This window comes from Scyliorhinus canicula, chromosome 5, assembly GCF_902713615.1.
Source record: "Scyliorhinus canicula chromosome 5, sScyCan1.1, whole genome shotgun sequence".
NCBI lineage: Eukaryota > Metazoa > Chordata > Chondrichthyes > Carcharhiniformes > Scyliorhinidae > Scyliorhinus > Scyliorhinus canicula.
Genome location: NC_052150.1, coordinates 146,762,665 through 146,785,130, shown reverse-complemented (window position 1 = coordinate 146,785,130; position 22,466 = coordinate 146,762,665). Strand labels below are relative to the sequence as shown.

At 43.1% G+C, this 22,466-nt stretch overlaps 2 protein-coding genes across 4 annotated transcripts in view; one reads left to right on the top strand and one right to left on the bottom strand.

Annotated features, from left to right (window-relative positions):
• sec61g (SEC61 translocon subunit gamma) overlaps positions 1-9,434 on the top strand; it is a 10,136-nt gene extending 702 nt beyond the window's left edge. The window contains exons 2-4 of the mRNA XM_038797790.1: positions 1,837-1,936; positions 3,738-3,840; positions 9,312-9,434. Coding sequence (XP_038653718.1) covers positions 1,843-1,936; positions 3,738-3,840; positions 9,312-9,321 — 207 coding nt within the window. The 5' untranslated portion in view covers positions 1,837-1,842 and the 3' untranslated portion in view covers positions 9,322-9,434. The remainder of the gene's footprint in view (positions 1-1,836; positions 1,937-3,737; positions 3,841-9,311) is intronic.
• tpk1 (thiamin pyrophosphokinase 1) overlaps positions 9,432-22,466 on the bottom strand; it is a 417,730-nt gene continuing 404,695 nt past the window's right edge. For all 3 annotated transcript variants that reach the window (XM_038797789.1, XM_038797787.1, XM_038797788.1), the window contains one exon: positions 9,432-9,635. In XM_038797789.1, coding sequence (XP_038653717.1) covers positions 9,508-9,635 — 128 coding nt within the window. In that variant the 3' untranslated portion in view covers positions 9,432-9,507. The remainder of the gene's footprint in view (positions 9,636-22,466) is intronic.

The following is a 22,466-nucleotide window of genomic DNA, read 5'->3' as shown; positions in this document are numbered from 1 at the left end:
GGTGGGGGGAGAGCGGGGGCGAGAAGAGAGACTTGGGGAGGGGGAGAGAGAGAGAGACGGACGGATCGGGGGGGGGGGGGAGAGAGACGGGGGTGGGGAAAGAGACTGGAGGGAGAGAGAGACGGGGAGGGGAAGCGAGAGAGAGACGGGGTGAGAGAGACGAGGGTGGGAGGTGGAGAGTGACGAGGGAGGGAGTGGGGGGAGGAGAGACGAGAGAGGGAGTGGGGGGGAGGAGGGATGAGGGAGGGAGTGGGGGGGAGGAGAGACGAGGGAGGACGGGGAGGAGAGAGAGAGAGATTGGGGGGTGGGAGAGAGACGGGGGGGGGGGGGTGAGAGAGAGAGAGAGAGAGATGGGGGGGGTGAGAGAGAGAGAGAGAGAGAGACGGGGGGGAGAGGGGGGAGAGAGATTGAGGGGGGAGGGAGACGGGGGAAGAGGGAGAGACGGGGGAGTGGGGAGAGAGAGAGACTGAGGGGGGGAGAGAGATGGGGAAAGAGGGAGAGACGGGGGAGGGGAGAGAGACGAGGGGGTGGAGGGAGGGGAGAGAGTAGGGAGGGAGGGGGGGAGAGACGTGGGGTGGAGAGAGAAACGAGGGAGGGAGGGGGAGAGACGAGGGAGGTAGAGGAGAGACGAGGGAGGGAGGGGGAGAGAGACGAGGGAGGGAGGGGGAGAGAGACGAGGGAGGGAGGGGGAGAGAGACGAGGGAGGGAGGGGGAGAGAGACGAGGGAAGGGGAGGAGAGACGAGGGAGGAAAGGGGTAGAGAGATGAGGGGGTGGGGACGAGAGAGGGAGGGGGAGGGAGACGGGAGGAGATGGAGAGAGATGAGGGAGATGAGGGAGGGAGAGGGGGACACGCGGAAGGGAGGGGTGAGACGGGGCGGGGGGGTGGACGGGACGAGGGGGGCGGACGGGACGAGACGAGGGAGGGGGGTCGGGACAAGGGAGGGTGGGTCGGGATGAGGCGAGGGAGGGAGGGTGATGGGAGACAAGGGAGGGGGAGAGGGACGAGGGTGTGGGGAGGGGGAGACGATGGTGCAGGGAGGGAGAGACGAGGGTGGGGGGAGGGAGAGACGATGGTGGGATGGGCAGACGAAGGAGGGGAGACTAGGCATGGAAGGGGAATCGACGAGGGAGGTGGGTCGGGACGAGGGAGGGAGGGTGATGGGAGACGAGGGAGGGGGAGAGAGACGAGGGAGGGGGAGAGAGACGAGGGAGGGAGGGGGAGACGAAGGTGGGATGGGCAGACGAAGGAGGGGAGACCAGGCATGGAAGGGGAATCGACGAGGGAGGTGGGTCGGGGGGATGAAGGGGCAAATGAGGGAAGGAAGGGAGAACGAGCGGGGAAGGAGACAATGGCTGGGTACACCTCAGAGGAGTGGGACGAAGCTTCGCCGAGGCAGATTTAGGAAGAATTGTAATCAACATCATTTGGCAATCTGAATCAAATCAAAAAGTTCAGGAAGGGAAAAGTTGGAAGTTAAAGAAATATTGATGAAGTTCTCCAGCAGCAGTTCTATAGCAGCACTAGTCATAGTATATTGGTGAAAGAGGTCAGGTGGAACCTGAGTAAGATTAAAATGTTTCCAATGTCTCACAAAAAGGCAGACAAGTATAATTTGGGTTTCAGAGCAGCTTCTTGCTCATTTGCTTTTGAGTGACGATTTGGGCACAATTTTCAGCCGGCTCTGTATTGTGAACCAGTCATAGCGTCTTGATAATTGAAAACAGAACGATGATGAAAGCACTTGTCATAAGTAATGTCTGAACTGGTTATTTGTGAGAATCAAAGCATTCTCTGGTATCAAGATTTTTTTCCCATTTTTTTTTTCTCATTACAGAACACAATGGATCAAGTAATGCAGTTTGTGGAGCCCAGTCGTCAGTTTGTAAAGGATTCAATCAGACTTGTGAAAAGATGTACAAAGCCTGACAGGAAAGGTACTGCACAATTGCATGATTCTCATTGTCTTGTCAGAAGACTGTAAAGTATAAGGCTACCTGGAGTTAACTGGATATGTCCAAGACAGAAGAAATAGGAGCAAGCCATTCAGTCCCTCAAACTTGCTCCATCATTCGTCAGATCATGGCTTACACATTTACTCAGTGTGAGAGCTAACATCTGCACACTGGACCAGTTGTGCTGATAATGTTTCAGTGAAATCATGGCCTTGTTCGTGGGTCATCTGAACTTTTTGATGTGACTATTGTTTTCTAGTCGTGTTCTATAGATTCTGAAATTGTAATCTTTACAATTCTATTCGTTAAAGGCGTGCTTAGATTAATGAAATTTTCATGTGATTGCAAGATAAAGATATCTTAATCTCTCATATTAGGAAGATGGAATGAAACTTTTTGTGATAGTTTTGGCTACATGTGCAAAGATCTGCAGGTTAAGTGGGTTACGGGGATAGGATGGGGACTGGGCCTCAGTAGGGTGCTCTTTTGGAGGATTGCTGCAGTCCCGAGCTGAATGGCCTGCTTTTGCACTGTAGGGATTATACGAATAGAAATGAAACTCGAGTAGAGTTTCTGTAACCATGGTGCTTTCATAATAACCATTGTAACCTGCCTCCAACACCTCTTTAGAATGTAAGGAAACTGGGTAGAGAGGGTGAGAGCACTTGTGATATAAATATATTGTATTAAATATATGTGAAACCTACAGCTTGTTTTTCCTATTGGAAATACTTGTAAGAAGTACTGGTCTGTATCCATAAAATAGCCACATTTCATGAATTGTATTCCTTAATAGAATGTTCAAAAGTAATATAGTGTGCAACAAAATACAATTACAGAATAGTCAAGAGGCTAGGAATTCAGCGGCAAGTAACTCACTTTCCAACTCCCCAAAGCATCCATTATCTACAAGGCACAAGTCAGGAGTGTGATTGAATACTCTTCACTTGCCTGAATGTGAGCAGCTCCAATGATATTTGAGAAGCCGAACACTATCCAGGCCAAAGCAGCCAGCTTGATTGGTGCTGTCTTAAACATTCAATCCCTCCACCACTGATAAACAGTGGCAACAGTTTGTATCACAAGAGTCTCTGCAGCAACTTCCCATGGCGCTATTGATAACACCTTACAAAGCTGTGACCTCGACCATCCAGACTGAGTAGGTGCATGGGAACACCATTAACTGCACGTTCCCCACCAAATCATTCACCATCCTGACCTGGAACTATATTGCCGTTCCTTCACTGTTGCTGGGCCAAGATCCGGGAACTTCCTTCCCAGCAGCACTGTGGGTGTACGTAGATGGACTGCACTGGTTCAAGAAGCTGCCTTACCACCACCTTCTCGAGGACAATTAGGGATTTGCCTCTAACCATTTCCATAATGTAAGCCTTGCTTGGGTTCTGTTTTGCTTTATTCACGTGACATTCCTACTCCCGAATTAGAATGATTCAATTGTATCGGTACTTTTCCTACACATTCTTAGGAAGAGCTAATTAAACTTCTGTTTTAATAAAGAGTTCAATATTTTCAGAACAGTTTTGGAACAGTAAACAATTAATTGTCATATTTAAAAGCGGAATGATCCCGATAATACTTTCATGCTATTAATAAGACTGATGAGTTGGCTGAAGACATGGTGATACTATTCGTTTGGATACATGGTTGAAAGACAGGTCTAATAAACTATCAGTACTGTTCTCTGTGTAATATGCTGCAGTATTTAACAAATGTGAAATTAAACTCAATTTTGAGAGATTCCTATGTGGTTTCCTCTTTGCAGAATTTCAGAAGATTGCCATGGCAACAGCAATTGGATTTGCCATTATGGGATTCATTGGTTTCTTTGTGAAACTCATCCACATCCCCATTAATAATATTATTGTGTAAGTATTCAGAAATTTTGACTGATAGCTCTTGCCTATATTTTTAAAAAATCAATTATGAAAGTTTTGAGGGGAATGCATAGAAAACAATAAGGTGGATGTAGGAATTATAGGAGTTGGGAGAATATTTTTGCTTGACGAGATCTCATGGCCCGGTAGCTTTAAAATATTTTTCATTCCTTTTAAAAAAATGCATAGATTAAATTCCCCAGTGCAATTTATGATGGCTTGTCAAGCAGAATCACTATGTTCAGAATTTTAGTTAAATTAGATAACACTCCCTGTTTGTATGGGAAAAGTTAGAAAGGTGTATGATTTTTAGAGAACTTGCTGGTGTTCCCATGCATCTGCTGTCCTTGTGCTTGTGAGTTTAGAAGGTGCTGTCAAAGGAGGTGTGGTCAGTTGCTTCAGTGCATCGTGTTAATGGTGAACATTGCTGTCAGCGATGGTGGAGAGAGTGAATGTTGAAGATGGTGGATTGACTGCCAGTCAAGCGGGCTGCTTTGTCCTGGATGATGTTGAGCTGGTGTTTTGTTGGAACTGCACTTTTCCAGGCTGTGGAACATTTTCACTTAGTGGGTTGTGGGTTATTGGAACTCTCTTCCTAAGCAATGGGGGTGATAGGTTATTGGGGGTAGGTAGGATAGAGATTTGAGATTATAATCAGATCCGACATATAGCAGAGCATGCTCAAAGGGTTGAATGCCCTACACACCCTTGTTCGTCTAGAGAGTTTTCCTTCGCACCCTTGACTTGTGCCTTGTGGACAGACTCTGTTTTATTACCTTGCTCTAGAGTCGCCAGGTATCTTTATGATACGACCACGAGGTTTAAGTTCAAGTGCTGATCAATAACTTGGTACACCAATTAGTAAGGTTCAAATCAAAACACGTCTATTATATACACAGTTAATCGCTACTCGTGCATAAACACTACAAAACTAGACTATCTCTACCACTACAGGCCAATACTTATCTTTGGAAAAGAACCCACTGGGTTAGGGAACAATGGCCTCTTGTTCAATCCTGGGGCTGCGGGCTTCCAACTGGTACGGACTAAGGGTCAGGAGTGCCTATCTCGTAGCGTGCGTTGACTGGACACTTATTTGTCAGTGTAGCTGTTAGCTAGGCCTCTCCTTCTCATGGTCAAGGGTTCTTCCAAGCTGTTAAGATGCTCTGCTGGGAGGGCCGGCTAAGAGAGTGAATTGAACTTGGGACCTGTCTTTTATAGGCCCCAGGGGCTTCGCGCCCTTTTGGGCAGACCCCGTTCCTGCCTCCAATCGATTGGATCATGTACCAATCGATCGGTTTGAATTCCCCCAATACTGGGGCTGTTCCTTGATCGCTGGGCGTTCCTTGGGTGCTCGTTAGCCTCTTTTGTCTTGGACTCCTGCTGGCGCCGAGGAGTCTGACTTGCTTTGATCGTTCTCGATTGTTACCATTGCGCCCGGGAATCGCTCATTAATATTCAGATTGCTGGTTTCAATGCTGTCTGCTTTCTGTGAGTCGAATATACAGGAAAACTTTGCAAACTGCTTGCTTCTCTGAGCCTGTCCATTTTTCCCTGCGTTCTTTGCGAATCTCCATTTTAAACTAGGGAAGTGGCCAACCCAGGTGGCTACAATATGCATAAAAATAATTTAGAACAGTTAGTAAAATGAGATGGAACATTTAAGGCCAAGTCATAAAATAATAATAATCTTTACTGGTGTCACAAGTAAGCTTATGTTAACACTGTAATGAAGTTACTGTGAAAAGCCCCAATCGCCACATTCCGTCACCTGTTCGGATACACAGAAGGAGAATTCAGAATGTCCAATTCACATAACAAGCCCCTCTTCCGGGATTTTGTGGGAGGAAACCCACGCAGACACAGGGAGAACGTGCAGACTCTACACCGACAGGCATTCATTGTCACATTACTCCTTTCAAAGTGTATCACCGCACACATTTTAGGGTTAAATGCCACTTGCTACTTTTCTGCCCATTTGACCATCCTGTCCATGTCTTCCTGTAAACGAAGGCACTCAACCTCACTATTAACCACCTAGTCAATCTCTGCAAACGTATTGATCCTACCCCCCACATAATCATCTATGCTGTTTATATAAATGGCAAACAATTGGGGACCCAGCACAGATCCCTGCGATATGCCACTGGACACACACTTCCAGTCACTAAAGCAACCGTCTATCATCGCCATTTGTCTTCTACAGCTAAGCCAATTTTGAATCCACCTTATTAAGTTACCCTGTATACCATGTGCATATGCCGCCTTTATTAGTCTCCCAAATGGGACCTTGTCAAAGGCTTTGCTGAAATCCATGTAAACCACATCAACTGCACTACCCTCATCTACACACCTGGTCTCATGCTCAAAAATTCAATCAAATTTGTTAGGCATAACTTCCCTCTGATAAAGCCATGCTGACTATTCCTGATCAAGCCTTGCCTCTCTAAGTGAAGATAGATTCTCTCCTTCAAAATTTTCTCCAAAAGTTTCCCTATCTCACTGGTGAAACTCACTGGCCTATAGTCGCTACAACATTTCTTAAATTGTGGGATCACATTACCTATTCTCCATTCCACGGCCAGTGAGGAATTAAATATTTGGGTCAGAGCCCCTGCTCTTCCCACAGCACCTAGGGGTACAATTAATCTGGGCCTGGATATTTGTCCACTTTTAAGCCTGCCAACACTAATAATACTTTGTTCACTCCCTATGACAATTTGATCAAGAAACTCAGTCTCTCTCTCCCCGAGCTCTCTATCTACCCCTTCATTCTCTTGGGTGAAGACAGATATGAAGTATTCGTTCAACACCCTCCCGATGTCCTCGAGCTCTACCCACAGATTTCCCTGGTTATCCTCTTCCCATTGATATACTTATGGAATATCTTGGGATTTTCCATACTTATACCAGCCTGAGCTATCTCATATCCCTTCTTTGCCCTCCTAATTGATTTCTTAAGCTCCATCCTGCACTTTCTGTACTCCACTAATGTCTCAGTTGATTTTCCCTTGTACTTGCTAAAGCCTCTTTCCCTTCTCATCATATCCTGAATGTCTGTGGTCATCCATGGTTCTCTGGGCTTGTTACTCCTTACATTCCTGTACCCGCCCCATTTCCTTTTTGAATATCCCCACTACTCTTATGTAGATTTCCCCACATGTAACTCTTTCCAGTACACCCTGGCCAGATCCTGCCTTATTTTATTAAAGTCCGGTCTCCCCTGATCCACAACCTTTTTTTAAAACTTGTCCATTTCTCTGTCCATAACAAACTTAAATTGTACCATGTTATGGTCGCAATCAACGAAATGCAACCCCCCCCCAACTCATCAGCCACCTGTCCAGCTTCATTCCCTGGATTTAGGTCTAGCACTGCATCGTCCCTTGTTGGACCCTCTACATATTGAGCTAAAAGGTTTTCCTGTATACGTTTTAAGTACTCCGCTCTGTCTAAGCCCTTAACACAGTGACTATCCCAATCAAGTTTGGAAAGTTGAAATCACCTAATATAAATTACCCTTTTATTTTTGCGCGCATATTTGTTCCTCGATTTCCAGCTGCAAATATTTGCTTGATTTCCCACAGACTATCTAGGGATCTATAAATAAACTATTTGGCTGTCCCTTTTTTGTTCCTAAGCTCTACCCACAAAGCTTCACTTGATGTCCCTTCCAAGATATATTATCTCTCCTTGCTGCAATATATTAATAATGCAATGCCACCTTCTCTGCCTCGTCTGAAGAGTCTATATCCCGAGATGTTGAGCTGCCAATCCTGCCCCTCCCTCAACCACGTCTCTATAATGGCTCATATATCACTATTCCCAATCCTTGCCATTAATACATTGCTAGAGAAGCAGAATAAATTGTACTAAACCTTAGAATGAACTGGCAGTCCATTCTGTTTGGTTATGGAGGACAATTTAAAGCTCAGGGAGAAGGTACTGAAGAGGAAACTTCAAAGCATCTGGAGTATAGTTGTAACATTCAGATTATTACTTAAAAGCAAACAGAGAAAATGTAATGGTAATTGGTGAAAATTAAATTTAGTGTAGGAAATGGGAACCATTTCTTTACTTTGTGATAAATGAAAGGGTAATTTGTACATGTTGCATGGAGCTGATGCATCGAATGAAAGCAAATGTTAAGGGTGGTTTACCAGTCAAAGTTAATTTGACTTTTAATTTGTCAAAAAAACCTGTTAAGGCTCTGAGATTTCCTTTCCACTGGGCTTGGACACAGTGTTTTGAGAACATTTTAGTTTTTCACACCTTTAACTTTGACCAGAGTGCACCACCTCATATTTATTCATGTTGAATTTGGTGTACCATACTATTAGTGTCAACATCTTTAGCTTGTTCACATGCGTAACAGCGAAGACAGAACTGGACACTAACCAATTTCTAATCTCATTTGCTACTACTTTCCCTTACTTTACTAGAAGCTTAATGGAAGTGCATTTAAAAGCTCTATTTCTTTCAACTATATGAAGCACTAAAGTTGAAAGAATCCCTACTCTGCAGGAGGCCATTCAGCCCATCAGGTCTGCACTGACCCTCTGAAAGAGCACCCTATCTAGGCACACGCCCTTGCCCTATCCCAGTAACCCAACCTAACCTGCGCATCTTTGGACTGTGGGAGGAAACCCACAGGGAGAACGTACAAATTCCACATAGTACCCAAGGCTGAAATTGAACCCGGGTCCCTGGCGCAATGTGAACCACTGTGCCGCCCATTTATTAATCTTACTTCTTGCAACTAAAGTGGTGTGCTTCTCATTTTCTCTATCTGATGTTGAACTAACTGACCTATAATTATTGGGATTTGCTCTGTTTTCCTTTTTGAACATGATTGCCATATTAGTCACTGCAGCAGTTCAAAAGGACAGCCCAGCACCACCTTCTGAAAGGTAACCAGGAATGGGCAATAAATGCTGGGCTAGCCAGCGTTGCCCACATCCTGTGTAAATGAATTTTTAAAAACTCACCGCCGAAACATATTGAGTCCTAATATCACCATGAAGTCTAATTCTGGGATATGCATTTAACAGATACAGAATTTAACACCATTCCAAGTATGATCTTGTTTTGTAAATAGAAACACATGGGCTCTATCTCATATTCAACATTTTATTTTACAGATGATTGTTTTATTCGTGTTTCATTATCATTCCTAACATTTGCTTAACACTCCTGCAAGCCCTGACTTATTCTGCCCTTTTTTAAGCAGTATTTTTAAAAAGTTTTTGCTCTGCAGTATAGTTGTCATCAAGAACCTGTGTGTGTGTGTGTATATAATGTGGTAAAACTGCAGTTCCATTTTAATAGACAAGCGGTATTTTGCAGCTATAGAAGGATTTACTGGAAAACACTTGAATGTTTTGGATCTGTCAATTTTACTCAATAATATAAACTAGGTTTTCAGGGTAATGAACTAATAATGGATGTTTCAATCTTCACAGTGGTGGTTAAGACTTCTCAGCTGACCTCGTGCCATTAAGGTGGGGAATGAAGATGAAAGGACGCAAAGGAACATTGATATATTTTATGTTGTTATAAATCAATAAAAAGCTACTTTGAAATTATGTTAAAGCTCTTGTTTTTATTTCTTCCCTTTTGTTCATTCATATTACATTGTTTCAAAAAGGCACGAACTGATTAATTGAGGTGTCTCTTTATTCCCATTGTCCATAGCAGAGGCTGATCTGTTTCGACTGTCACTGTCCCACTTCCATCATAAGTGTTGGATGTGCTCACCAGTTTCCCAAACTGGAGTACTTGATGAGCTGCAAAAGAGAACATTAGTAGAAAATTACTTTTCATCTATGACCTCTTGGAATGTAAAAGTCACCATGTAATCAAGAATAATTTTAAACTTGCTGTTTGTAACTCAGTATGAGAAGTTGCAGCTGCTGTAGAGGATACCTGCATGGATGGTGTTTGACCCCTTCTAATAGCTAGCTACAAATGGCACGGTTAGCTGCATGCATCACATAGATGGAGGGAGATAAAGGAATTAGGTAACTTCACCAAAATACCACCAACTGCCAGTGCGAAGTAAGATGGTGCTGTTGTTTATTCCAATCCTCATGACTTTGCAGAGATGGATATTTCCCGAAATTGCTTGGGAGTCAGTGTGATAGTTATCCATCTCTGGAAAGTACTTCTGGGAGGTTGAATGAACCTCCTGATATCTGCAGGGAAACATATCCTCGAGCAACAAAATATTCCAATTAAAACAGGACCTCAAAAGAAATACACACCTGAAATCTTGGACCACACTCCAAGACTGCAAACATCACCAACTGCAGCTAGTGATCCATGTTTCAACCTTCCACAGAAAACTGGGACAACCCTGGGATGATGTAGCCAGTTGCTTCACAAGTGGAACATGACCAGCTCAAATTGTGAAAGACCATTCATTGACCACATACTGAACGTTAGCTCTGAGATCTCCATTCCAGATGGCATCATAACCATTCACACGGTCAGCTGAAGAAGTTGAATGGATTGTTAACCTTACATTTCTGCCAGGAGATGGTGCTGTCAGACAACAAAACCATTTTGTAAATTGGTCTTGTGTAACTAGGAAAAAGGTGAATGACCAAATTTTGAAAAGCTGGAAAGCAATGTAGAAAGTCATGAGATTTATTTCTGGGAGTTTGACACCAACACAGCTCGAATGGGTTCTTGTGGTTACATACACAGTTTAAAGTGAAACGGGAAAGTAAACTAAAAAGGATGTAAAACAGGAAAGTAACTAAAAAGGATGTAAACAGGATACATAGTGATTGAGACAGCAGACAGAATATATTGTATGAAATTATCCACTTTTTATGGAAGCATGGAAAATTTTAATTTAAAGGTGAGAGAACAGTAAATGTTGATATTCAGGGGGGGATTTGTACACAAATCAAAGTTGATATGCTGGTTCAGTAAACAATTAGTATGGTAAATAGTCCTTTACAGCAAGCAGGTTGGAGTATAAGGGAATCTTGCTGTAGATATTTAGAGCTCTGCCTTTTTGATTTTCATATCTAAGGAAGGACATATAATACTTTCTTGGATGGTTCATTGGATGACAAGATTACCTTATAAGGGGAGATTAAGTAGACTAGAGCTATGTCCTCTAGAATGGAGAAGATAAGAGATGATCTCGTTGAAAAGTATAACATTCTTAAGGCTGAAAAGCTGTTTCGATCTAGGGATGGAATCAAGCTAAGGGTTCAGCCATTGAGATGAGGTTGAGAACTTTCACCACTGAAAGGGCTGTGAATATTTGGAAATCTCTACATTAGTGAGCTATGTTCAGTCGATGAGCATCTTCAAGAGAGATAGAAATGATTTTTGGGTATCCGGTGAATCAAGTTATCGGCTATACATGCAAGCTTCAGAGATCTTGCAGCTTATTCCTGATTCTGTCGCTGACCAGATCATTCTTTATTTCCCTCTATACTCGCAAGGTCCTCGTCCCATCTACCTTGATGTAAACTATTCTCCTGCAATGGTCTCTCCAGTCACCTCAGGTTCTTCAACCTTCGATTCATAGGGGCAGCACGTGGCACAATGGTTAGCTCTGCTGCCTACAGCACTGGGTCGCTGTCTGTGTGGATGTTGCACATTCTCTCCTTGTCTGCGTGGGTTTCACCTCCACAATCCAACGATTTGCGGGTTAGGTGGATTGGCCACACTAAATTGCTGCATAATTGGGAAAATAAATAATTGGGTACTCTATAAATTTATTTTAAAAAACCTTTTGATTCATCACAGTTGTCCTTTAACATTTCTACATGGAATGATCATTCATGTGTGCGTTGATGTACTCAACTTAACCTCCATGGTCTGCTGTTAGATTCCCTCGCTGATCGAGATGTTAGATGGAAAAATAGCCCCCAAATTTCCTGAGGCGACAGAGTCTGATTTCCACCTAATTGCTCATGTTGGCTATCCAGAAATGAGTTCTCGTTGGCCTTAAAATCTCAGTTGGAGATGGACACAGGCGGATTTTTTCTTGCCCTTACAGCAAACGCTTGGGTGGTGGTGGGGGAGGGTATAAGCACTTATCCAAACGAAGGAACAAATTTGACAATATTCCCTTATACCCCCACTAAATTAGATGAGAGGAAAATTGTGTGCCATTTCCATCAAATTGTGATACGTGCTTATGCCTAATGCTGAAGAGGAAAATCCATCTCATTCCATATAGCAGCTGACTGAGGGTCAAGACTTTCAATTCAAGCACCAACATCTATGTTTGATTGGCAGCTCTTTCAAAGCTTAACAGACATGTTTTTAAATTGCCTTTGCCTCAATCTGTTTTTGTAAAAATGTTTCATCACCTATCCTGTCAAAATTGTGTGCACAATCTGACAGAAAACTAGCACCAGTGTCCCAGTTAAGGTTAATACTCAGGGGCCTGGTGTCTAATCCAGTTCACTTAAACAAATTTATAAAGCAGTGAATGTTAAGAAAATCTTGTGAAGTATTTATCCGAACAATTTCCTGAACAGTTTGATTCAAAGGTGAGGGTTTTATTACTATTCAGCCAACATTCGCAAATCCAGTATTGTATTGGGTGGGGCAGTGTGAAGGGTGGGTGCAAGTAGCATAAATGGATCTGATCCTGTCCTCGTATATTTTGGATAGTGAGAGAATCCTAACTTTGTTCCCCTTACTCAGGCCTGTGTGCTGAGGCAGATTTCCTCAAGTTACTCGAGCAGTTCCTGACTGATATGGAAATACCTGCAACGGTGAGATCAGTGAGGGACACTGGAAATAATTCTGTTTCTTTCACTTTTGCAAGCTTGCTTTAACATTTCCAGGGTTTGTAATTGGAATACACCACAACAAATCAGAAGCAACGCAGCAATGATGTTTACTACCTCAGGGAAAACCTTGTTCTGTTGGTCACACAGATGTTTGTCTGCTTTTGTTCATTCTGCTCACAGCTCAGCAGACAGAAACAAGAGATTTAGCAAATTGACCTGAAATGCCTGAGGAGGTTTTACAAAAATTCTGGAAGGAATTTTTACAAACTAATTAATTCTACTTCTGCTGCAAAACCCCTTTATTGGACAGATATCTGATGACTTATTCAACATTCCATCATACTAGTAGGTGCTATTCGAGTTGTTTTTTTCTCCTGATATATTTCTGACACTAAAACCACTGAATGGGCGAAAGTATGTAGAATGATTACTAAATATCATTGAGAACTTCTCAAAATCATATATTTTGTCTAATGTGCGACACAATTAGAAACCTTATTCCCATTTAACCTTGTATAAACTATGAATTTTCAAAAAGTTATATTTTATTGGGTTTAAAATGTAGTTTTGACAAAAAGGGGGAAAGAAAATAAATGATTTCAAACCAGCTTGAGATTTTCCCAAAGTTAATGCCCCAGACATATTCTGTTCCCCACTGAAAACAATTTTTAAGATGTTGCTAACTAGAAAGATGGCTTCTACTGGTGGAAAAGGAATGCTTTATGAAGTGAACAGCAGGTAAAACGATGAAAGAAAATAATACAAAAGTCCATGTCTAAACGAGGGAAAATAAGAATCTCAAAAGACATTTCAGGAAAAATAAATATTAACCATGCATTAAGGGCTGATCTCAGATTATTAGGAATGACGCTCTGCTGCTGTGTGAGAATAAGAACACAGGTTGTTACTTTTGAACAAAAAAGTTACAAATGGCATCATTTATAATTTAAAAACTTAGCATAGGGTCCCACAGGAAAGAATGTTATCAGCACTGTTGGTGACTTCCGTGACATACATTGAGTATTTGTTAGACATCAGCTGGACTTCAATTTTAATTCAGACGAGTCAGGAACCCTGGTATAATATTCTGTTTAATATTAAATAGATTTCAGAAGACATGTTGCATGTTAAGTTTCATGCAGGTTAGCTTCATAAATTGACACAATGCTACTTTTTGCTACAGTAATTTGTGTTATTTAGGCACTTTGCGCTGCCAACACAGTTGTATATTTGTGTAAATTAGGTATATTGTTAGGTTAAAAAGTAGATGGACACCCAGCTATTGTTTTTGAGTCTAAGTGGGTTGGGAAAATGTAAATTAATTCTGAAAATTCACAATTGAATTTAATGGGGAGATTGGAGCTGTTATAATATACACCAGTACATCATGGTGCAGATACACTGATGGACACACACAGAGACCAATCAACATGTACAAACACCACAGCCAATCACCAGTTAGAATACACACACTATAAAGGCAGAGGGAATCACGGTTCCCGCTCATTCTGGGTGCTGCCTCTCAGTGTAACAAGAACTCATCCAGCCCAGCACAGACTCACACCACCTACTGAGAGAATCAACTGGTTCGGACAAGGCTTAGGTCTCTAGTTTAAGTTAGCCTCATTTAGAGCCACAGTCATCGTGTCTTAGTTAGTTAGAAGTAGTTAATAAAATTGAGTTGAACCTTCATCAGTGTTGGAAGTGTCTGTTCATCTCTCAAGTCTACACTAGCCAACACTTCAGGCGCTATGGTAACCTGACACCATTCAAGGAAATTTTGGGGTAGAATTAAAAATGAGCACAACTAATTTCTTGGAACTTCTATATTAGAATAATGTCTACTGCTGTACAAATGCCATTACAATGATGCACGTTTACAGAAGCATTCAGGCGGTGATCTTGAACTGCATGGATCAAAGTCTCCGCACCACAACATGTGGGACATTTACATCTGTAGGCTCTATTTGCCAAATACAAATGGAACTAAATTGACAAGTTGCATTGTGGATTGCTATGATTGTGAAATATTTTTCTTGGCACAGTGTGAATCAGTGGTAGAGCAAACTGATTTGCAGACGCATACATTGAACCTCAGCTCCTGGAGACCTGACCAGCAGATCGTAGGCCTCAGTCTGAACATGACCATCTGTCAACGTCTAATGCGCAGAGTACTGTGGCGAAGAGAGGGAACAATTTTCACCCACTGAATTCATTGTCTTCCTGCTTTTCATAATATAGTCCTTTTAATTATACCCAAATGTTCAACAGTTTTGTGGTGCTTGCATCGTGACATTGTGGTGCCGATTTAAATACACTGAAATGTTGTCTTGTTATGAATGCTACTTCAACCCCAGGCATAAAATTGGGTTTTAAAAACACCTGCTTGAATTGGACCTCCAAACTTGATGTGAATACCAGGACAACAAATCAAATAAATAATTTATGGAGACAGTGAAACCTAATACTGTACTGTTTTAGCTGAACCACAGAGCAAAAACTTCTTTTACTGGCAATGCCAAAAATCCAAAACAGTGTCAAATTATTTTGTGGAAAACCAAGATTGATTGAATAGAATGGGAATGCCGACTGTGTCAGGGAATACGCTGGTTGGAAAGGCACCCCCAATGCGTTCAGCATTGTGAAATTTCTTTATGCCTGGAATCTTGGGTGTAATAGATATGAAGTAATTATGCAGAGCAGACAAATTGACAGCTAGCCAATCTTGGTAAAACTGAAGTGGCAAAATAGTGTAGGCAGAGATAATTCAATTCAACTGTACAACACTGCAACATTTTTGTGATGAAGTAAAAATAGAAATACTGGGGATATTGCAGCTACACATTATAACAGATCCAAGCATGTCAGTAATTAAATAGGTACTTTGGTTTAGTCACTTGCTTTAATCCCCCAGAAAGGAAATTCAGCAGAAGTTATTTTGACAGGCTGTCTAATTCATTTCTAGTAGTACATTATTTTCTAATAACTGGGTGACACAGATTATGACCCTAAACCCAATATTACAGTGAAAATGAAAGTAATTTTGAATGGTTACCCAGGCTAGTTGCTGTACTACTCTGTAAACTGGTTGGATATTTGCAAGGTAAGATATGATGATTCCTGTATATTTTTCATACATTTAAGAGAGTGATTTAAAACCTGCTCTAAGTTAAAATAACATGAAATGTCAAAGATTCCAGATAAATTCTGAAGTGCCAGATATGTAGCTAAATGTTGACCTTTTAAAACAGAGGGAGACACTGTGACGATATGCGTATTGTAAGAATAATGAAGGGTTAACAATTTACTGTAACTACATCCAACCACTAGATGGTGATCAAGCGCATACATATGGATCACGTGTTACTCTTGCCTCGGAGAGGAGATTGTTAGGCGAGATAGTGAATAGTCGTGTTATCAGGAGCTCTGTAGTTAGTATCATTGTGTTAGTCAATCTGAAATCTTTTATATCTTAGCAAGCAAGACGAGTTTATCTGTAGTGTCAATAAATTTGCTTTCTTGAAAGCATAGCTTGATGTTCTTTGTGAGACACTACACTTCAAAGCCATCCTCATTAAGAAATTAAAGAACATCACAGACACCAAACAATAGATGTTATAACTAACAAAGATCCAGAGTCTGTAGGTGAATATATACTGTGTTACACTATTTAAATTAAAACTTCCAAATTGACAGCAGTTCCATCTCAAACTGATGCTGTAACATAAAACCCCAACGACCTCCCCTACCCAATTCCTTCAAAGGAAGAATCTGGCCTGGGCAGCAGTACTCCTACAAATCTACTTTTAAAAAAAAATGTACTCATTCATTGGGATGTGGACACTGCTGGCTGGGCCAGCATTTGTTGCCCATCCCTAATTGCTCTTGAGAAGGTGATGGTGAGCCACCACCTTGAACCGGTGCAGTCCACGGGGCGTAGGTACAACCCCAGTACTATAAGACCACGAGATGTAGGCGCAGAAGTAGGTCATGAAGGGGGTTGTCCTGAGATGGGACCCCTTAAAACCGGATAGCTAGGATAACACTAGAATAGCTCTACAAAAGTTAGTTTATTAAGGATTGACACTAATCATAGAAAGCATACCCAGTAATCATTATTAACCATGTATTTTTAGAACGTAGCAGTAACAGGCATTTACACGCTTGCTAAAAGCAGTGGCCACAATGCATGATGGGATTTAAGCTAGCTAACTTGGATAACACGTGATCCATATGTATGCGCTTGATCAGACAGAAATGTGTGGTCAGCAATAAAACAATCAGCTCAGTAAGCAGTTCTTGTCAGTGGCCCCAACATCCTGTCTCAGACCATCCATGCTACAAAGAGGAACCAACTTTAACATCCTGCACCCAGATGAACAATGAGGTGGGCAGGAACTGGCTGAGATAAGCAATATGGGAATGGGAGCAAAACAAGACATAATGGATAAAGAATCCTGGGAAACAACAGGTGTTAGAACAAAGAACAATACAGCACAGGAACAGGCCCTTCAGCCCTCCAAGCCTGCGCCAATCGCGTGTCCTATCTAGACCAACCGCCTGTATCCTTCTAAACCCCGTCTGTTCATGTGCCTATCCAGATAAGTCTTAAAGGTCGCTAACGTACCTGCCTCACCCACCTCACTTGGCAGTGCATTCCAGGCCACCACCACCGTTTTTTTTAAAGAGCTCCTCCGCACATCTCCACTGAACCTATCCCCGTCACCTTAAACTTATGCCCCTTGTAATTTTCAATTCTGACCTGGGAAAAAGCCAAAAGCTGTTCATCCTATCTATACCCCGAATAATTTAATAAAATTCCATCAGGTCGCCCCTCAGCCTCCATATCTCTAGGGAGAACAATCCCAGTTTATTCAATCTCTCCTCTTAGCTAATATCCTCCATACTAGCCATACCTCTCTCCAAAGCCTCCACATCCTTCTGGTAGTGTGACCAGAATTGGCACAGTATTCCAAATGTGGCCGAACCAACATTTTATGTAACTGTAACATAATTTTCAAGCTTTTATACTCAATGTCTCGTCCTATGAAGACAAGCATGCCATATGCTTTCCTTACCACCATTTCCCCCTATGCTGCCACTTTTAAGGATCTGTGGACCTGCACACCCAGATCTCTTTGCGCCTCTATGATCCTGATGGTTCTGCCATTTATTTTATAGCTCCCATCTGAATTGGAACAACCAAAATGCATCACCTCACATTCTTCTAACTCCAATGAGTACAGGCCCAATCTATTCACCTCTCCTCATAAGAATATGCCTCCATACCCGGGATGAACGTGGTGAACCTTCTCTTGACTGTTTCCTATAACAACAAATCCTTCCCTGGATAAGGGGACCAAAATTATTTACAGTATCCCAGCTCTGGTCTAACTAGTGCCTCATATAGTTTTAGCAAGACTTCCTATTTTTATACTTCATTCCCTTTGAAACAAAGGCCAACATTCCATTTGCCTTCCCTATTATCATAGAATTTTTTTTTTTAGAATTTACAGTGCAGACGGAGGCCATTCGGCTCATCGAGTCTGCACCGACTCCTGGAAAGAGCACCCTAACCAAGGTTAACACCTCCACCCTATCCCCAAACCCAGTAACCCCACCCTACACTAAGGGCAATTTTGGACACTAAGCGCAATTTATCATGGCCAATCCACCTAACCTGCACATCTTTGGACTGTGGGAGGAAACCGGAGCACCCGGAGGAAACCCATGCACACACAGGGAGGATGTGCAGACTTCGCACAGACAGTGACCCAAGCCGGAATTGAACCTGGGACCCTGGAGCTGTGAAGCGATTGTGCTATCCACAATGCTATCGTGCTGCCATGTTAGCTTTTTGTGATTTGTGTACAAAGTCCCCCAAATCTCTCTGTGCTGCAGCTCTCTGCAGTCTTTCTCCATTCAAATAAGATTGTTTCTTTACTCTTCCCATCAAAGTGCATAACTTCACATTTTCCCCCATTATCAGCAAGTTTTTGCCCATTCATTGGGTGGCATGGTGGCACAGTGGTTAGCACTGTTGCGTCACAGCTCTCGGGTCCCAGATTCGATTCTTGGCTTGGGTCACTGCCTGTGTGGAGTCTGCATGTGCTCCCTGTGTCTGTGTGGGTTTCCTCTGGGCACTCCGGTTTCCTCCCAGAAGTCCCGAAAGGCTGCCGTTTGGTAATTTGGACATTCTGAATTCTCCCTCTGTGTACCTGAACAGGCGCCGTAGTGTGGTGACTAGGGGCTTTTCACAGTAACTTCATTGCAGTGTTAATGTAAACCTACTTGTGACAATAAAGGTTATTATTATTAAAGGTTATTATTATAAAGGTTACTATCTATATCCTTCTGTAGAATTGTGTCATCCTCCCCACTTGCCTTCCCACCTATTTTTGTGTCATCCATAAACTTGGCAATAGTGCATTCACTTCCCTTGTCCAAGTCATTGACATATACTGTGAATGATTGTGACTCCAGCACTGATGCCAGTGGCACTCCTCGTCTGAGCAGATCCTGTGTATACGGAGGCTTGTCCATACATTAAAGAAGCCATCCCCTATGGACAAGCCCTCCATATACACAGGATCTGCTCAGACGAGGAGAAGCGTAACAGACATCTACAGATGCTGAAAGATGCTCTCGTACGAACGGGATATGGCGCTCGTCCCATCGATCGACAGTTCCAACGCGCCACAGCAAAAAACCGCACCAACCTCCTCAGAAGACAAACACAGGACACAACTGACAGAGTACCCTTTGTCGTCCAGCACTTCCCCGGAGCGGAGAAACTATGCCATCTTCTTCGCAGCCTTCAACACGTCATCGATGAAGACAACCATCTTGCCAAGGTTATCCCCACACCCCCACTACTTGCCTTCAAACAACCGCGCAACCTCTGTAGCCATCTGAGATGGCCATCTGCAAAGGACCATGGGAATTATGGCCAACCCAGGACTCAGACAGATACAGAGCTTCTGTGTATTTGAAACGCAGGTAGCTAGACCTGATCGAAAACCCCGCCCCTTTGCATTTTAACAGTAGCAACAATAGGACTCTAATCAAGAAACCGGTACAGCCACAGGCTGATCGGCGCCACTCCCTTTACTCAGAGAGTCGAACACCCAAGATCAATGACCACTAAGGACCCGCCCAGCCACCAAGGCACCCGCCCTTTTATTGGTTGAAATCGAAGGCAGTGATCAGAGTCCTGTCGAACTACTGGGTCCAAGATCAAGGACCGCCCCAAAGAGGGGGAAATCCCAGAGGGATAAAAGGGAACACAGCCATGTGTTCTGCCTCTTTTGGACTCGACCTGTGCCAGCCTCCTTTGAATCCGGCCTGTGCCAGCCCAACTGCAGCATTACGACCAGACAACCAAGTTCAAGACCAATGGTCGCTACCTGACGGATGAGCCCAACAGAGACAGAGCCACTTCTTCGAACCAGCCACGTGAGATCAAGATAAAGGCCTTAACCACTTGCACAGTGCTGGTCACCTGAAGTTAAGTATAGGTTATTCTAGCTGATAGGTGTAATTTAACTTGTAGTATATTGCGCTTGCATGTCAAAGTAACCCTTGTGTGTAAATAAACCATCTTTGAACTTGAACAGACTAACTGGTTGTGTGGTCATTTGACCAATATATACGGGAAAGCCTTGTGGTTCAGTAAGAGGAACAGAAACACCCACAGTATTGGCGACGCTGTTGTGACACAACATCATATCATAACAAGAGCCTCAGTATAATATTGGCGACTCTAAAGAGCAACATTATTGGTGACGCTGATGGGATAGTATTCCATTAAATTGGCAACACCTCAAACAGACCATTTTTTGCGGCAAACTACCCAGCCTTCAGAACAGCAACCACAACACCACACAACCCTGCCATGGTAACCTACAAGACGTGCCAGATCATCAACATGGGTACCATTATTGCACGTGAGAACACGACCCACCAGGTACGTGGTGCATACTCGTGTGACTCGGCCAACGTTGTCTACCTCATACGCTGCAGGAAAGGATGTCCCAAAACGTGGTACATTGGCGAGACCATGCAGACGCTGCGACAACGGATGAACAGACATCGCGCGACAATCGCCAGGCAGGGATGTTCACCTCCAGTTGGGGAACATTTTAGCAATCAAGGGCATTCAGCCTCTGATCTTCGGGTAAGCATTCTCCAAGGCGGCCTTCAAGACGTGCAACAATTCAGAATCGCCGAGCAGAAACGTGTGGCCAAGTTCCGCACACATGAGTACGGCCTCAATTGGGACCTTGGATTCATGTCGCATTACATTCACTCCCACCATCTGGCCTGGGCTTACAAAATCCTACCAACTGTCCTGGCTTGAGACAATTCACATCTCTTTAACCTGTGATTATCCATGTCTCCAGTTGCTCCGTCTGGACCTTTAAATACTTAATTACCTGCAAAGACTCACATTCAAAGTATTGTCTTGCATCTTTGACTTTGTATACTTGTATATATTTCCTGAACCCACCTCTTCATTCACCTGAGGAAGGAGCTGTGCTCCGAAAGCTAGTGATTTGAAACAACCTGTTGGACTTTAACCTGGTGTTGTAAGACTTCTTACTGTGCTCACCCCAGTCTAAAGCCGGCATCTCCGCATCAGTGTAAATTAAAGTTGACTCGTAGCATCTTCTTGGTTATCTCCCCCAGTAGTATGCCATGTACAGTATTCGATGCCTGAACAGTTTTGCCACCGTGCTTAAATTTATTGTATCAGGCCTTAGCTGATGTAATTATTAAACATTTGGCAGAATGCTGCTTATTCCAAGCTTTGCTGCATGTATGACTGGAACTAATTTGAGACCCAATGTGGCTCACTTGTCAGCTTCAAACAGATATCTGAATAACAAAATAGCAAATTGCTCATTTGAATAAGTTTGCTCTGGTGTTTTTCTTCTAGTGATCATCCTAATTAAATCCCACTCTCCTGCTCCCTCCCATACTCATTTGCAGACAGAATCAAGTTCCCTTTTAAAAGATCTGATGAAGTAATGTTTTGTTCCATTTATGGATGCCCAGCTTTTAGGTGCAGCGAAGAATAAATGGGGTAGCCCCACAACACTGGTTAAATCATAGAATTTACAGTGCAGAAGGAGGCCATTCGGCCCATCGAGTCTGCACCGGCCCTTGGAAAGAGTACCCCACTCAAGCACACACTTCCACCATCCCATCCCCCTTAACCCAGTAACCCTAATTAACCTTTTTGGACACTAAGAGCAATTTAGCATCACCAGTCCACCTAACACGCACCTCTTTGGACTGTGGGAGGAAACCGGAGCACCAGGCGGAAACCCATGCACATATGGGGAGAACACGCAGACTCCACACAGACAGTGATCTGGGAATCAAACCTGGGATCCTGGAGCTGTGAAGCAACTGTGCTAACCACATGCTACCGTGCTGCCCAAGGGTTTCCCCAACGCATCATAACTAAAGTCCAAAGATGGTAATAAAGTCAAGTTCCCCATCTCCTGTCTTCCTTTCTTATGACTTTACCCATGGGGCACTGAAATGAAGGATACCCCAAGAAAACTGACAATAAGACTTGCACAAAAATCTCCGATGGAGCTTAGGTTCTGCAGTGTCAAGGGAGAAATCCAAAGAAACAAAGAGGTACCAATTCAGGTCAAGTAGACTGAAGTTTCTTAACCCCAGGACAAACGTTTGAGTCCTTGTGGAACCTTCTAACTGCTGCTATATGGGATCAGCCATAAATTCATGATGGTGGTGACTGAGCATAATTAAAGACCTCTCAGACTGCAGGGACCTTTGATCCTAGCCAGAATGGGGCCATAAGCCATTTAAAAAGCT